A 17,454-nucleotide genomic window follows, 5' to 3' on the forward strand; every position below is an offset into this window, starting at 1 on the left:
GCACCAAACACCTCATTACCAGAAACTATTGGTGGCCTGGGTTGCCTAAAGACGTTAGGGCTTACGTCGCCGCTTGTGAGGTTTGCGCTAGGTCCAAAACCCCTAGGTCCCGACCTGCGGGCCTACTACGTTCCTTGCCCATTCCCCAGAGACCTTGGACCCATATCTCCATGGATTTTATCACTGATTTGCCTCCATCTCAGGGCAAGTCGGTGGTGTGGGTGGTAGTAGACCGCTTCAGCAAGATGTGCCACTTTGTGCCCCTTAAGAAGCTACCTAACGCCAAGACGTTAGCTTCTTTGTTTGTGAAACACATCCTGCGTCTCCATGGGGCCCCAGTCAATATCGTTTCTGACAGGGGGGTACAATTTGTTTCCTTATTTTGGAGAGCTTTTTGTAAAAAGTTGGAGATAGATCTGTCCTTCTCCTCCGCCTTCCATCCCGAAACTAATGGCCAAACGGAAAGGACTAACCAATCCCTGGAACAATATTTAAGGTGTTTCATCTCTGACTGTCAATTCGATTGGGTCTCATTCCTTCCCCTTGCTGAATTTTCCCTGAATAACCGGGTCAGTAACTCGTCAGGGGTCTCCCCGTTTTTCTGTAATTTCGGGTTTAACCCAAGGTTCTCCTCCGTTTCCCCTGGTTGTTCCAATAATCCTGAGGTAGAGGATGTTCATCGGGAACTGTGCACTGTCTGGGCCCAGGTTCAGAAGAACCTAGAGGCGTCCCAGAGCGCACAAAAGATTCAGGCGGATAGTAGACGTTCTGCTAACCCCCGGTTTGTCGTCGGGGATTTGGTCTGGTTGTCGTCCAGGAACTTGCGCCTTAAGGTCCCGTCCAGGAAGTTTGCTCCCCGATTTATTGGACCTTATAAGATCATTGAAGTCCTCAACCCTGTATCCTTCCGTCTGGAGCTGCCCCCATCCTTTCGCATACATGACGTCTTCCATGCCTCCCTCCTTTAAACGCTGCTCCCTGTCCTGGTCCCCCTCGAGGAAACCTCCTGTTCCCGTTCTCACCCCTGAGGGGGTGGAATTCGAGGTGGCCAAGATTATGGACAGTAGGATGGTCCAGGGCTCCCTCCAGTACCTGGTCCATTGGAGAGGATACGGGCCGGAAGAGAGGACTTGGGTACCTGCCCGTGATGTTCACGCTGGGGTATTGATCAGGAGGTTCCACCTTCTCTTCCCTACTAAACCGGGACCTCTTAGTAAGGGTCCGGTGGCCCCTCATAAAAGGGGGAGTACTGTTAGGGATCTGCCAGGTACTACGTCTAGGTATACTCCTGGGATTAATCAATCCACACCTGAGGCCAGACCTGTTCGACTGACACCATCTCCCACCAACCAGGGTGGCAGGCTCAGGAGTGGGAGAGCCTATCGCGGCCTGGTCAGTCATAGTTAGCTCCGCCCCCTGCCCTTTGCCCGTTTCCCCGCGGCGTTCCGTGGGCGACTGCCCCTTCCCTTGCATGTTCCCTGTTTGTTCTCCCGTGCACTTAGACAGCGTAGGGACCGCCGCCCAGTTGTACCCCGTCGCCTAGGGCGGGTCGTTGCAAGTAGGCAGGGACAGGGAGGTGGGTAGATTAGGGCTCACTTTCCCTTCACCTCCTTCCTGCCATTACAGAGAGGGTGGACATTTGGTTTGGGGCTTGAAACACTCCTAGAAATTAGCGATGCAGTTCACTGAACACCGCCTTCTGAATTGACTGCATTATTGATACAATAATTCATCATTTGGGGCCCTACTTTTAACTTTGCCCAGGGCCACACTTTGTCTAAAACCGGCCCTGAGCAGAGCTTGCAGTATCGTGTAAAACAAGGTTTATTGTAGGTCTCATAATCAATTGGATAGCTCGAGGCATGCACAGTAGTCTCTAAGCCAGGGGTCTCAAGCACGCGGCCCGCGGGCCGCATGCGGCCCCTGGGGCTGTCATCTGCGGCCCGTGGGACACAAAGCCGCTAGTATCGGCTCTGCTCCGAGACTCTGGAATTCCCTGACATCGCTGTCCACATATGAACAGCGATGTCTGGGGCTTCCCCAGAGCCCTAGTCCCGAGCAGAGCGCTGGTGTCGGCTCTGCTCCGGGACTCTGTGGAATTCCCTGACATCGCTGCCCATATATGGACAGTGTGTCAGGGTCTTCCCCATAGTGGAGTCCCGGGCAGAGCGCTAGTATAGGCTCTGCTCCGGGACACTGCGGAATTCCCTGACATATCTGCCCATATATGGACAGTGTGTCAGGGTCTTCCCCAGAGCGGAGTCCCCTGCAGAGCGCTATTATCGGCTCTGCTCCGGGACTCTGGGGAAGCCTCTGACATCGCTGTCCATACATCGACAATGATGTCAGGGGCTTCCCCAGAGCAGGAGTCCCAGTGATGTCAGGAGCACAGCTGGAGTCCCAGGAAGAGCCTATTAGCGCTCTGCCTGGGACTCCAGCTCTGGGCAAGCCCCTGACATCACTGGGGCAGCCTCTACAGAGGGCACTGGGGCAGCCTCTACAGAGGGCACTTTGGCAGCCTCTACAGAGGGCACTTTGGCAGCCTCTACAGAGGGCACTGTGGCAGCCTCTACAGAGGGCACTGTGGCAGCCTCTACAGAGGGCACTGTGGCAGCCTCTACAGAGGGCACTGTGGCAGCCTCTACAGAGGGCACTGTGGCAGCCTCTACAGAGGGCACTGTGGCATTATCTACAAGTGGCTGTGTGACAGTATCTGAAGAGGACACTGGCATTATCTAGGGGTGTGTTGCATTATCTACAGAGGGCACAGTGACCTTATCTACAGCGGGCACAGTGGCCTTATCTACAGCGGGCACAGTGGCCTTATCTACAGTGGGCACAGTGGCCTTATCTACAGAGGGCACTGTGGCCTTATCTACAGAGGGCACTGTGGCCTTATCTACAGAGGGCACTGTGGCCTTATCTACAGAGGGCACTGTGGCCTTATCTAGGGGTGTGTTGCATTATCCACAGAGGGCACTGCGGCAGCATCCACAGAGGGCACTGCGGCACTATCTAAAAAGGGACTGCCCAATCTTGACATGTGTGCTAACTGAGCCTCCGGACTGCATTTAGCGACACTTAAACTGGAAAGCTGGATTGTTGAAATAAGCACGTGGAGAAATATCTCAAATTTTAAACCTAGCGCTATTATTATAGTAATGTAGTATTATTATTATAGTAATATAGTGCTATAGTAGTTCAAATAACTAATTGATTAACAATAATTTTGTATTGTATCAAATTTGAAAGTAATGCGGCCCGTCAACTTCCCATTTTTTCTATATGCGGCCCACTTACCCGGCCGAGTTTGAGACCCCTGCTCTAAGCCCTCCTGAGTGGAGACGCAAAACAGATCCAGGCTACTAACATTAACTGTGAGGTGGCTGTGCAAGCTATACCTTAGAAGCAAAAGAGGGGTCGGGAAGGAAGCACTGCGCATGCAACACTGCTCACTATAATTCTCACTGCTGGTGGCCGTGTCTATTAGCAACAAGAAATTACAAAGGGACTACAATCCAGACTAGGTAAGAGGATTTCTTGAGATGGCAGTATTTTCAAAAAATAGGTTGTAATAGATGAAATGCATCACTTTTGAGGCAGAATTACTATTATTAATAAGAAGAAAAGTCTAACTGTAAGTAATATGCATGAGAACTGCTGTGCATCATCATTATGGTTTACTGCTTATTGTACCACTATTTCACTTACTGTGTTTGCTTCTATTTAAACATAAATAAATAATTAAGGTATTTACATAAAACAAAACTGAATGGTTTCATCTCCCTAAACCCAGTGCATTGTAATACAGACTTTTCTTACTTTGCTGCATTGCATAACAGTTGTTTATATACCTGTATCTAAATGTAATTTTACCCTGTATAACTACTCACAAGTTATCAATAAAGTTTAATTGTTTAATTAAAAAACCAGTCCCGTCAATTACCATACACATAAGATAGTGTAATGAGTGTCCTGCCAACATCCATCTCCCCTGACCTCCGCATAAACATGTTTATTTCAATGAGGAGAGGGAGACAAGCCGATGTCGGATACCGCTAGCAGCAGCTTATCTTTCAGCACAACTAAGGCTTCGTTCACATCTGCGTCAGGGCTCCGTTCCGACTTTCCGTCTGAGCTTTCCATCAGAACGGGGCCCTGACTGACACAAACGGAAACCTTAGGTTTCTGTTTCCAACACCATTGATTTCAATGGTGACAGATCCGGTGCCCATGGTATCAGTTTGTCTCCGTTGTGCAAGGGTTCCGTCGTTTTGACGGGATGAATACCATAGTTCAACATGCCCCATCCTCATTTCTCTGATATCAGCCCCTGGGGAAAATTGGGAGGCCCCATACACATTAGATTGTCTGTGGAATACATGACATGGATAGTGGATGTGCATACGCTCTATTACTCACTTGCTGTAGATGCCTTGGTAGATACAGGTTTTCCAGAGACCTCCATTCCCCGAGTCTTATATTCTATATAAACAAAAACAAAGACATAAAATCCATACACACTAAGGTCGATGTCCTTGCATCTTCTAAACTTGGTTTACATCTATCACGCTATTATTTAAAATTACTAGTTATATAAACAACTGTAGATCTCGTGGTTAACTTTACACCTACAGTGAAGGAAATAAGTATTTGATCCCTTGCTGATTTTGTAAGTTTGCCCACTGTCAAAGACATGAACAGTCTAGAATTTTTAAGCTAGGTTAATTTTACCAGTGAGAGATAGATTATCTAAAAAAAAAAAAAAATGAAAATCACATAGTCAAAATTATATATATTTATTTGCATTGTGCACAGAGAAATAAGTATTTGATCCCCTACCAACCATTAGGAGTTCAGCCTCCTCCAGACCAGTTACACGCTCCAAATCAACTTGGTGCCTGCATTAAAGACGGCTGTCTTAAATGGTCACCTGTATAAAAGACTCCTGTCCACAGACTCAATTAATCAGTCTGACTCTAATCTCTACAACATGGGCAAGACCAAAGAGCTTTCTAAGGATGTCAGGGACAAGATCATAGACCTGCACATGGCTGGAATGGGCTACAAAACCATAAGTAAGACGCTGGGTGAGAAGGAGACAACTGTTGGTGCAATATTAAGAAAATGGAAGACATACAAAATGACTGTCAATCGACATCGATCGGGGGCTCCATGCAAAATCTCACCTCGTGGGGTATCCTTGATCCTGAGGAAGGTGAGAGCTCAGCCGAAAACTACACGGGGGGAACTTGTTAATGATCTCAAGGCAGCTGGGACCACAGTCACCAAGAAAACCATTAGTAACACATTACGCCGTTATGGATTAAAATCCTGCAGTGCCCGCAAGGTCCCCCTGCTCAAGAATGCACATGTACAAGTTTGCAAATGAACATCTGGATGATTCTGAGAGTGATTGGGAGAAGGTGCTGTGGTCAGATGAGACTAAAATTGAGCTCTTTGGCATTAACTCAACTCGCCGTGCTTGGAGGAAGAGAAATGCTGCCTATGACCCAAAGAACACCAACCCCACTGTCAAGCATGGAGGTGGAAACACTATGTTTTGGGGGTGTTTCTCTGCTAAGGGCACAGGACTACTTCACCGCATCAATGGGAGAATGGATGGAGCCATGTACCCTCAAATCCTGAGTGACAACCTCCTTCCCTCCACCAGGACATTAAAAATGGCTCGTGGCTGGGTCTTCCAGCACGACAATGACCCGAAACATACAGCCAAGGCAACAAAGGAGTGGCTCAAAAAGAAGCACATTAAGGTCATGGAGTGGCCTAGCCAGTCTCCAGACCTTAATCCCATCGAAAACTTATGGAGGGAGCTGAAGCTCCGAGTTGCCAAGCGACAGCCTCGAAATCTTAATGATTTACAGATGATCTGCAAAGAGGAGTGGGCCAAAATTCCATCTAACATGTGTGCAAACCTCATCATCAACTACAAAAAACGTCTGACTGCTGTGCTTGCAAACAAGGGTTTTGCCACCAAGTATTAAGTCTTCTTTGCCTAAGGGATCATATACTTATTTCTCTGTGCACAATGCAAATAAATATATATAATTTCGACAATGTGATTTTCTGTTTTTTTTTAAATATAATCTATCTCTCACTGGTAAAATTAACCTAGCCTAAAAATTCTAGACTGTTCATGTCTTTGACAGTGGGCAAACTTACAAAATCAGCAAGGGATCAAATACTTATTTCCTTCACTGTATTTTTTATTTTGATTTTTGATTAGAAGTCTAATGCAGGCCGAAGGCATAACACACACATGCCGTTTTTGTGGCTTGTGTGATTCCAGCCTTACACATTCTATCAAAAATACTAAAAGATCCACGTTCAAGGGGTTAACGGTGGAGATAAGAGGTTTCTCTTATCACCGATGTTAGAGCAGTGCTGTGTATTACAGCTGTTGCCCAGCTCCTGATCACGCAGGCACACTTGTTGTACCCACACGATCGTTTGATATCTGTGCTCGTCATGATGTGACAATGTCCAGCTGCTCATGACGAGCATAGACATAATTTGTCGGCAGCAGATTAAATATAAGGCTTATGATACTAAAACATAACATGACTGTCAGTTGCAAAGTCCAGTTGAAGCTTAACCCCTTAACGTATTATCACGTAACTGTACATGACAAGTGTTAAGAGTTTGTATGGGGCGTGCTCACGGGCTGAGACCGCTCCATATTAAGCGTGTTTCGGCTATACGTTACAGCCGACAACCAACTGCAACGTGCGGAATCAATGATAACTTTGATTCCACCCATTTAACCCCTTAGATACCGCAGTCAATAGCGATGGCGGCATGTAAGCGGTTAGAAAGAGGGGGGAGGCCCCTTCAATCAGCCCATCGGCCACCCTGGAACAAAATTGCATTGTGCCGTTGTTTGTCATAGCAGCCTGGGGGCCTAATGAAGGCCCCCCCGGTCTGCCACCTTTGTGCCAGAGGCAAGGCTGAATAGAAGCCTGTCAAAATCACAATATACATAGTGCGAGCGATTCAACGATTGGTTGTTTAAGTCCTCTAGGGGGACTAATAAAGAAAACAACAAACAGTTGAATAAAGTTTTTTTTGAATGCACAAAAAAATATTATATATTAAACATATAAACTTAAAAAAAAAAAAAAGTTTCCAATTTTCTCCTTAAAGTATTGTTAAAAAAAATAAAACTTAACCGGTATTACCGCATCTGAAAAACACCAGAATTGCCTTTTTTTAGGCACCTTAGCTACCCAAAAAATGTAATAAAAAGTAATCAAAAAGTCGCATGTATCGCAAAATTATACCAATGATTCGACTGAATAATAAAAAAAGTAATGGCTTTCAGAACGTGACGACATTGGAATTGCCGTAAAATAAAGTTAACATGCCGTTTTTAACGCACGTTTAAAGGGTTTATCCGGGGACCAAAAATTGCATTTTATATTTATGTGAAACGAAGTAACTTGCTAATATATTTTAATTCAAAATTCTGTACTAATTGGTGCAGTTTAAACCTCGTGAATTGTTACCGGAAGTGCTGGAGCTTTTCTAATAATAATGACGCTTCGACACGGCCCCACGTGACTGAGGGCTTGTTTCATGTGCTGTTCGTGAACATGAACGCAAGTGGCTGTCACATTGCCTATTGCGTGAGTCCTGAGCAGAGCATCAGCTAGCGCTTTGCTCGGGACTCCAGCACTGCTCCCGACGTCCATATTTGGTCAATTCAGGGGTTCCTTTCGCTGGAGTTCCCGAGCAGAGCATCAGCTGATGATCTGCCTGGGGACTCTAGCACTTCTGCCCACGTCACTGTCACTGTTCATATATGGACAGTGATTTCGGCAGCAGTACTGGAGTCCCCGAGCAGAGCATCAGCTGATGCTCTGCCCGGGTACTCTAGCCCTGCTCCCAATGTCACTGCCCATATATGGTCAGTGACTTCAGGGGTTTCCTATCACTGGAGTTCCCGAGCAGAGAATCAGCTGATGCTCTGCTCAGGGACTTCAATAATGCTGCCGACGTCATTGTCTATATATGGACAGTGATGTGGGCAGAAGTGCTGGAGTCCCCAGGAACTCCAGCGATAGTTAACCCCTGAATTAACCAAATATGGACGTCGGGAGCAGTGCTGGAGTCCCGAGAAAAGCACTAGCTGATGCTCGGCTCGGGACTCTAGCAATAGGCAATGTGACAGCCCCTTGCAGTCCTGTTCATGAACAGCACACGAAGCAAGCGCTCAGTCACGTGGGGCCGTGTTGGAGCGTCATCATTATTAGAAAAGCTCCAGCACTTCCGGGAACAATTCACGAGGTTTGAACTGCACCATTTAGTACAGAATTTTTAATTAAAGTATATTAGTAAGTTACTTAGTTTCACATAAATATATTATTGTAATGCAATTTTTGGTCCCCGGATAACCCATTTAAGGCCGTAAAAATGAGACCCAACAATGGTGGAAACGCTGTTTTTTGCCCATTTTGTCCCACAAATATATATTTTTCAGTTTTCTAACACTTTCCAACTACAACACGCTAAGAACAAGCCCTCATATGGCTATGTCGATGGAAAAATAAATAAGTTATGGCTTTTAGAATGCGGTGAGGAAAAGACAAAAATGAAAAACTTAAAATTGGCTGCGAATGGAAGGGGTTAAACAAGCACCCTAGCTATTTTTGTTTTTAACCTATTTAGTGCAGCATAGGCAGGGCCGCACCTACCATGAGGCGAGTTGAGCCTCAGGCGGCACCCTGCAGAGTCTCAGAGGGGGCGACATTACAGAGCTGCAAGGTTTTTTTTAAAAGTTTAATTACACTTTAAAGGAAAGGTATTTTTTTTTTTAATGTGTTTTAAGTTATGGGTTTATTTTTTTTATAACTATTTTAATATGTTCCCTAATGTAACTGTATTTATTCATATATTTTTACTAATAAAGATGGGGGCAGCCATCTTTATTAGCATCTGTGTATGTGTTTCTGCATGGCACATACACAGGTTCTATATGGCGCACCCAGGGCTTAGGGTCGGCTCCCATCCCTACTTTCCTATCTCCTGCTGGAGCCTTTCTAGCTTTGAACTGTGCATGCTCTGTGGCATGTACGGTTTACAGGGACCCACAGCGACCCTCGCTTCTAGGGGGAAGACGGGCACCATTTTATCTAAGAGTGACAGCCACTACAGTCAATCACAGGAGTTGTCTGCCAATTGAAATGAATTGCCAGGCCCTGCCTGCTGTGGATGGGAGACTACCCGCCAATTAATTTGAATTGCCACCTGCTAGTAACTTCAGTCACATAGCTAATACAAGGACTCTTCTGTCTCTTTAGTGCATGCATTAGCATTTTCTGGTGCACGGGACCGCCTAGATGCATCAGAATTATTAATAACGATTAATATTTCTGCCGGATCTCTAGTTCCTGTGTGCCACAATAGGAACTACAGTTCATTGACCTCTAGTTTCTATTGCAGCGCACGGGAGTAGAAAGAAGACAGAAGTCTGCAGTAGGTGAGTATAAGGGTATGTGCACACGTAGTGTTTCCAGCCGTTTCTCGGGCCGTGAACGTCCAGAAAAACGGCTGAAAAATCGGAAGCAGAACGCGTCCAAACATCTGCCCATTTCAATGGCAAAAACAGTGTTCTGTTCCGACGGGCCGTTTTTTACTCGGCTGCTTTTCAAAACGGCAGCGTAAAAAAATGGCCGCGAAAAAGAAGTGCATGTCTCTTCTTCAACCGTTTTTGGAGCCGTTTTTCATAGACTCTATAGAAAAGCAGCTCCAAAAATGGCCGTAAAAAATGCTGCGAAAAATGCGAGTGGCTTAAAAAAAGTCGGAAAATCAGGAGCTGTTTTCCCTTGAAAACAGTTCCATATTTTCAGACGTTTTTTATTTTGTATGTGCACATACCGTAAGTATCATTATTTTTCATACTGGTTATGTTTTGTTTTTTGTTTTGCAGGTTCCACTGGACCATTTTGATGATGTCGTAGATTCGTTGGATTACTTCGATGATCTAAAAAATTTTTTAATAAAATAGTCAGAGGGTTATGTGAGGGAGTTGTTATTTCAATTAAAAAAAATGATTTTTATGGTTTTTTTTATACTTTATTACCGTCTTCGTAATAGCCGCTGTCTGACAGCATCCATTACTAAGGCAGGGCTTAGTGTTAGCCAGTAAAAAGGTTAGCACCAACCTCCCATTATTACCCCAGTACCCACCGCTATCAGGCGTACCAGGAAGAGCCGGGTACGACCCAGGACCCGGTCATTTGAAGCGATGCCGGTGTCAGATGTTCAGGTAATGGATAGTACCCAGCTCTTCCCGGTTCCCCTGGAGGCATTGGGTACCGGGGTAATAATGGGAGGTTGGTTCTAGCCTTTTTACTGGTTAACAGTAAGCCCCAGCCTTCGTAATGGATGCCGGCAATCAAATAGCGGCCATTGCACTGGGGGTAAAAATGTATTAAAAAAACACAAACGTAACAAACATTTTTTAATTTAAATAACCCAATTTCACCATTTTATTTAAAAAAATAAATAAATTTAGATCATCAAAGTAGTCCAATAAATCTACGACATATTGGAACCAACCGGAATAAAAAAAAAAAGTGTATGAAAAATATATACTTTCCTTCTCCCCTGCAATGCACTAGAAACTAGAGGTCAAAGAAAAATAATTCCTCTTCATGTAACTTTGCTACCTGTCAACTGAAAAGTAATTTGCCAGGCGACAAAAATGTTTCCACATGGCGGAGTATCAGGTCCCAGGCCCAGGTGAAGCTTTCTTTTATTGGTAAAAATGTTTTCCTCTTGTGGAAGATTTTTCCATTGACATGTAGCAGTTCTATAGGGATTGTGTTAGGGAGGGCAAACGCCGCAATTGCACAGTGCCCCCAAAATTGGCCGCTTCTCTTGGGTAAGTGCTGTGTGCTTGCCTCCATGCTAAAATTTGCCAGCCAGCTCTGGGCCGTTGGCTCCCTGCCCCACCGTTTCTCTCGTAGACCACAGCCTAATTTAGGTCTGCGGTCTACAACAGTTCAAGAGCACGCTATTGCTCTTGGACTGTTGTAGACCGTTGTAGACAGCGGCCTAGCGAGATTACGTCACTGCATCATGCCATCCGTGCTGGGCTGCTGAACTCAGCAGAAAGTCAAAACGTCCGGCTGGGGATACTTGTATAGATTTGGGGGGGGGCACCTTTTTATAGTTCGCCTCAGGCAGCAAAGGGGCTAGGTTCACCCCTGAGCATAGGCTATTATTAAATAATAATGTAGAGGCTTCTGTGTATGAATTGTATATACTTGTTAAGTTGATTGGCTATTAAATGGGTTGTCTGCCATCTACGATCCTTCTTCCCCTCTGATATGATTTCTCTAATGAAGCATACATTTCTTATGATGCTTCTGACTGCAGAAGCAAAGGGGGCGCAGTCTCATCCAACTGCAGTTCCTCAGCTCTGAGTGCAGCAAGTGATAGATCAGTGACATAGAACTTCTGTCCCCCAATACTGCAGAGACTCAGTGTATTCTATGCAGCTTCAGCCTGTCTCCTCTGCCTCCTGCTAGTGATAGGTTTCTCTCTGTCAGTTTTTACACAGGGGACAGTGAGAAGTAGCATCTCATAGGAATAAAATTGATTTGTGATAATGTAATCCTGTAGTTCACAGGAAGTCAGCCACACCGTGAAAACTCCTGTCTACACATGAGGGCATGGTCTATTTTGGTGGTCAGTCTGAGATCACATGACACAGCTGCCCATAATGAAAGGGTTCAAAATACTCATTCTCAGGCAAAACAATTATTTCCCAACTCCCGATATGGTAATTATAAAAACTGCGGAGTTCTTCTTTAAAGAAGTTGTCTCATCACAGACATTGGTGGCAAATCTCTACTATAGGTGGGGGTTCGACCCATGTGATTCCCTTCCAATTGCTAGAACATAGTAGCAGCAGCGCATGGAAAGTGCCATTAAAATATATAATCTCAGATGGGTATACATACTCTAAAAAGCGTTTTGCAAAGGGGTAGTCTGAAAATCCATGTAAGAATTCAAATACATTTGAAAACACTGAATTACTAGCACTCACCAAAGTATCTGGGTTTAGAATCATTTAGTTCCATTATGAATTTATATTAAAGAGTCAAAGATTTTCTGTGGGATAAAAGATGCATTCAAAAACCAGGTGCTTATAAATGAATGTACTTACTAGATACAGAGAAGGATGAAGACCACTTGCTGAGTGGCTGGGACTGCACTCCATTAGCATAGGCTGCTTCATAATTTTGTTGTCCAGGAAGCCTACGTAGCGACACTGGTCCACCATTGCTGGCTATTACCCCACTAGCAAAAGAAAGTAAAGTAACTGAAATCTGCCCAAGAACAAATGAATATCTGATAATCATCCGAATAGACTTATAAACATAGAAACACCTTATACAGTAAAATTGTATTAACACAGCACCCGATGGTCTGTAAATCCTGATAATGCAAATGATCATAAAAGCTGATAGCCCGGCATTCAATGGACAGCATTAACTGTATGTCTTTTACTGCTTGCAGTAAACCTTTGTGCCCGAATACTGAGCTAAATCATTTTAGTTGTTTTTGCTATATAAACTTCCAATAGTTCAGTATTTCTGATGATGTGGTAAAATGCAGAATTGCTGGAGTTGAACTTGCCTTTTGTGTTCATATGTTAATGAGCAGGGTTGCAGATATTATTAAGGTGTTAATGAGCCATGAAGACACACACCATTTAGAATAGTACTCCATTATGCACTCAATACAGATAGAGGTATGTAATAATAGTAAGGGTATGTACACACAAACTCATTAACGTCTGAAACGTCAAGGGAAAACAGCTCCTTATTTTAAGACGTTTTTTAAGCCATTCGCGTTTTTTGCAGCGTTTTTTACGGCCGTTTTTGGAGCTGCTTTTCTATAGAGTCTATGAAAAACGGCTCCAAAAGAAGAATTGACATGCACTTCTTTTTTGCGGCCGTTTTTTACGTGGCCGATTTGACAATTTTTGGCCTGATATCCTAAAACAGTAGTGGAGCAGAGGGACATTGGCTCCCTGCCCCATTATTTACTCTTGTAGGTGCCAGTTTAGACCTGCAGTCTACGAGACCTCAGAACATGCTCTTGACGTCAGCAGCCCGGTAGAGACGGCACAATTAAGTCACTCCATCATACAGCTTGCGCTGTGCTGCTGACAGCACAGACAGGAAGCTCGGTGTGGGAACGGGGTTATATGATTATGATTTATTATTTCAAAGGCACAAAGAAGACTGTATTTAACCAGGATAACGGCCTGTTCACATCACCGTTCATTTCCGTTCCAGGGTTCCGTCGTGTGAACCCCGCAACGGAAAGTGAAACTGACAGCACAGCTTCCGTTTCAGTCACCATTGATCTCAATGGTGACGGAAACATCGCTAATGCTTTTGTCACCATTCTGGCTGGTTTCCGGTTTTCCGACGGAATCAATAGCGTAGTCGAACGGAAACGAACGGTGATGTGAACAGGCCCTAAGTCACAAAAGGGGACATGACTACCAAAAGAGGGGGGTATTATTACTGTATGTTGGAAAGTACAGTTACTCTATAAGCCATTCTTCTGTATGAACTGCAGAGCACCTTTGTAGAACTATATTATCACATTATGGTGGTAATATTGTTTTTTTGTATAGTTGTTTATTTAGTAGTCAGTAATAGTATGGTGGTATTATTTTGTCACTGTGATGGTACATTTTTGTTGCTTCAATCAGTGCAATTATGTAAATTAATGCAATTTAAATGCAAACTTTTTTTATCTGAAAGTAACTTTTGAGAGAAATGATGAATAATAGTTGCTGTGACACTTTTTATGACACTTTTTTATTGTATTTGCTGGGGTGAACAGAACGGCCGTACCCAAGCCGCAAGGTATAGGGGGAGGCCACCTGACGAGGGGAAGAAGAAGGGGAGGAGCTGAGGGACACGAGGCTGGGTTAGACGGCTCTCTGGTTTGAGCGACAGTCTAACCAGAAGCAGCAAGCGTAGCAGTTGTGCCTGCTGCTCTCCCGCTTCTCACTCGCCTTCCTTCACGATGGCGGACGTTTCCAGGCTGCTGGAGCAGCTCCGGAACATGGTGGACGAGCGGGACTCGGAGTGGCTCAGCGCCCTGCTTGCCTGTCAGGTGGGAGGACCGGCGGGGGCTAGTGCAGCCGCGCCCTCAGCTGAGGGAGTAAAGGACACAAAGGCCAGGGAGGGGGAGGTGGCTGGGGGATCGCAGGACCGCGATCTCCAGAAGGTGAATCGGCGGTGGTCCAGGAGGGCCAGGCCGCCATCTAGGCTAAGCCCTGACGCTACTCCCAGGGTCCGACGCAGGGTTGGGAGCCCCTCCAGGAACCCTGGAGGCCAGGGCCGTGTGCCCTCTCATCCTGGGCGCAGACCCTGGTCTGGCAGTAATCCCGTTTCCCAGCCGAATCCAGCGGAATCAGGGGGTCCAGTCCCCATGAGGCGAGGGATGCCCTCAGGCCCCAGTACAATTTTACCCCGATCTGCGGCAGGACGTCCTGGCGATGCTCCAGTCGGGCGGCCTGCTTGTTCCCGTTAGGAAAGAGCCAGGATCGCCCGCGGGCCACAGACGGTGGACGTGCGGGGCAATGGTGATGGGCGGCGCCCTGCTGGCTCGGCGTTGGAAGGTCGATGCCACGCTAAAGCTTCGACAACGGGCGTTTTTCCAGCTTGGGCGGAGGGCGGCGGGAGTGGCCCTCCAGGTTCGGCTGCTGGATGCGGGACACAGATGGAGGAAGATCCCGGTGATGATGATGTGCTTTGAGGAGGTCGACTGGATGATCCTGTTCCTGTGGGTGGTGGGATCACAGCTCCTGCGCAGCCCGGTGAGTCTTATTTGTTTCCTTACTCGATTCCTGCTATCTTTAGGTCCCCGGGGCGGGGTGGGGTGTCCCTGGGGGGCTAGTCAGGGAATCCATTGCTGGTAGTGTGGGTCAGAGGGAGGACAATTGTTTCTGTGATTTGTTGGGTAGTGTGCAGGAATTGTTTTCGTGGTGCAAGAGTGTCGTGTTGATGGGAAGTCCATCACCGGTGTCTGCGTGGGCAGGTGCCACTGGAACATCGCTAGGGTTTATGGGGGACAAGGGGCTATAGTTCACGAGTCCGGGGTGGCAGTGTCGGATCACACAGGGTAAGGATAAGGGGGAGATTTACTTCTGTTTCGAAGGCCCCCTGGGAGCACATTTAAAACCCGAGGTTAAGAAAAAACGTAGGTACAGATTGATACCCCAAACCTTTCCTAACTGGTTACAAGCGTTTGCCATCTTGGTAAGTGTTATCGGGGAGAAGGCGCCGGATAATTGCTCCGGGCTTTTTTGCTATTTAGATGCCATAGGGGAAGCTTACAGGGTTTACAGAGGGATGACTTGGCTCAGATACGATAAGCAGTTTAGACAGCGTAAGGTAGTCCACCAGAGTATACGATTGGATCAAAAGGATATTGGGCTATGGTTGAGAGTCATGGTGCCGGTGTGGTTTGGCAGGGAGTCCTTTCTAGGTGGGGCCGGGGTTACCGGCCAGTATGGACAACAGGGAGGAGGAGGACAGTTGGGCAGTGCTGCAAGCAGCAAATCGGGTTTATGCTGGCAGTTTAATGACGGACAATGTAATTTTGGGGCGGGTTGCAAGTTCAAGCACTCCTGCTCTGTTTGCGGAGGGGCATCCCACGGGTAGTCCCATTGCTTTAAGAAGGGAAAAGGAAGAGGGGACAGTTAAGGGGGGCATGGGGCAGAGATGTTGCCTTATCTAGATAGGTACCCGGATAGGGAAAAGGCGAAGTTACTTGAGTTAGGGTTTAGGGTCGGTTCTTGTATCCCGCCCCCACATGAGGTCCCCTTTTCATTGCGGAACCTAAAGTCAGCACGTTAGTTCCCGTTAATAGTGGCTGAGAAGCTGAGCAAAGAGGTGGGGCTGGGTAGAATGGCGGCTCCGTTTGGCCGCCCCATTTTCTGACTTGGTGGTTTTCCCTCACGGGGTGGTCCCAAAGAAGGAACCTAACAAGTTCAGGCTTATCCATCACATGTCGCATCCAAAGGGGGCTTCGGTGAATGATGGCATTAATCCGTCTCTCTGTTCTGTGGCTTACACCTCCTTTGACGTGGTAGTTGATTGGGTTAGGCGGTATGGCGAGTGAGCGCTTATGGCGAAGACGGATATCGAGTTTGTTTTCTGATACTTCCCGTTCATCACGAGAGCATTCTGCTGTTGGGTTGCTATTGGGAGTGGTGTTATTTTGTTGATAGATGTCTTCCGATGGGCTGCTCGATTTCGTGCGCCTATTTCGAAGCCTTTAGTTCATTTCTGGAATGGGTTATTTGTGAGGTGGCAGGGGTGGCCTCAATCATTCATTACTTGGATGATTTCCTTTGTGTTGGTCTGGCGGGTTCCCCGGTGTGTGGTAATCTTTTGTCGACAGTAGAGTGGGTGTCTAGGCGGTTCGGGAGTTCCGCTTGAGCCTGCAAAAACCGAGGGCCCTAGGTCAGTGATGGTGTTACTGGGTATCACCATTGACTCAGAATGCATAGAGTGCCATCTTCCCCCGGAGAAATTGCAAGATTTGAAATTTCTGGTGGTCAGAACTTGTCACTTGCGGAAAATCACGTTGCGTGATTTGCAATCTCTCCTGGGGAAACAATTTTGCATGTCGAATTATGCCTATGGTTCAGGTTTTCTGTAGACTATTCGCTCAGGCAACGACGAGCGTGAAGGCCCCTCATCATTTTGTTTGCTTGGTCCGAGACCATCGTGACGACTTGGAGGTGTGGGCAGAATTTCTGGGACAGTACATTGGCCGTTCCATTATCATGGTACCGGTTGTTGATCATTTTAACTTGAAATTATTCACCGATGTATCTGGTAGTGTGGGTTTTGGGGCCTATTGCAAAGGGCAGTAGTTGTGCGTGGGTCAATGGCCTGATACCTGGGTTGAGGAGGGTTGGTTTCGTAACCTGGCTTTCCTGAAATTGTTCCCCATTGTCATGGCAGTTACAATATGAGGTGAGCGTTTTAGAACAGGAAGGTGAGTTTTCATTGTGACAACATGGGGGTGGTGATGGCAAATAACAAAGTTTCAGCATCTTCTCCCCCTATTGTCTGTTTGTTGGGGCATTTAGTCCTCTTGTGTTTGTCTTTGATTGCTTTGGTTACTGCTGTGCATGTCCCGGGGGTCAACAACTCAATTGCTGATTCTCTTTTTTGCTTACAGTGGGAACGGTTCCGGCTTTTGGCCCTGGAAGCGGAGGGTCTCACTTGTCCTCCTCACTTGTGGGATCTGGTCTGCAAGGAGTGAATCGACTGATCCATTTTTCTCTGGCTCCAGGGACGTGGATTGCTTACGAGGCAACATGGCTGGATTGGGAAGAGTGGTTGAGTGAAATGGACGGGGCAGTTACTGATGATGATTGGA

The 17,454-nt window shown here is 46.4% G+C and overlaps 1 protein-coding gene across 1 annotated transcript in view; it reads right to left on the minus strand.

Moving 5' to 3' along the window:
• Nucleotides 1–17,454, minus strand: part of COCH (cochlin) — a 146,257-nt gene that overhangs the window by 51,396 nt on the left and 77,407 nt on the right. The window contains exons 4-5 of the mRNA XM_075844668.1: nucleotides 12,197–12,330; nucleotides 4,423–4,485 (exon numbers count right to left, since the gene is read on the minus strand). Coding sequence (XP_075700783.1) covers nucleotides 4,423–4,485; nucleotides 12,197–12,330 — 197 coding nt within the window. The remainder of the gene's footprint in view (nucleotides 1–4,422; nucleotides 4,486–12,196; nucleotides 12,331–17,454) is intronic.

The sequence above is a fragment of the Rhinoderma darwinii genome, chromosome 12 (assembly GCF_050947455.1).
Source record: "Rhinoderma darwinii isolate aRhiDar2 chromosome 12, aRhiDar2.hap1, whole genome shotgun sequence".
Taxonomy (NCBI): Eukaryota; Metazoa; Chordata; class Amphibia; order Anura; family Rhinodermatidae; genus Rhinoderma; species Rhinoderma darwinii.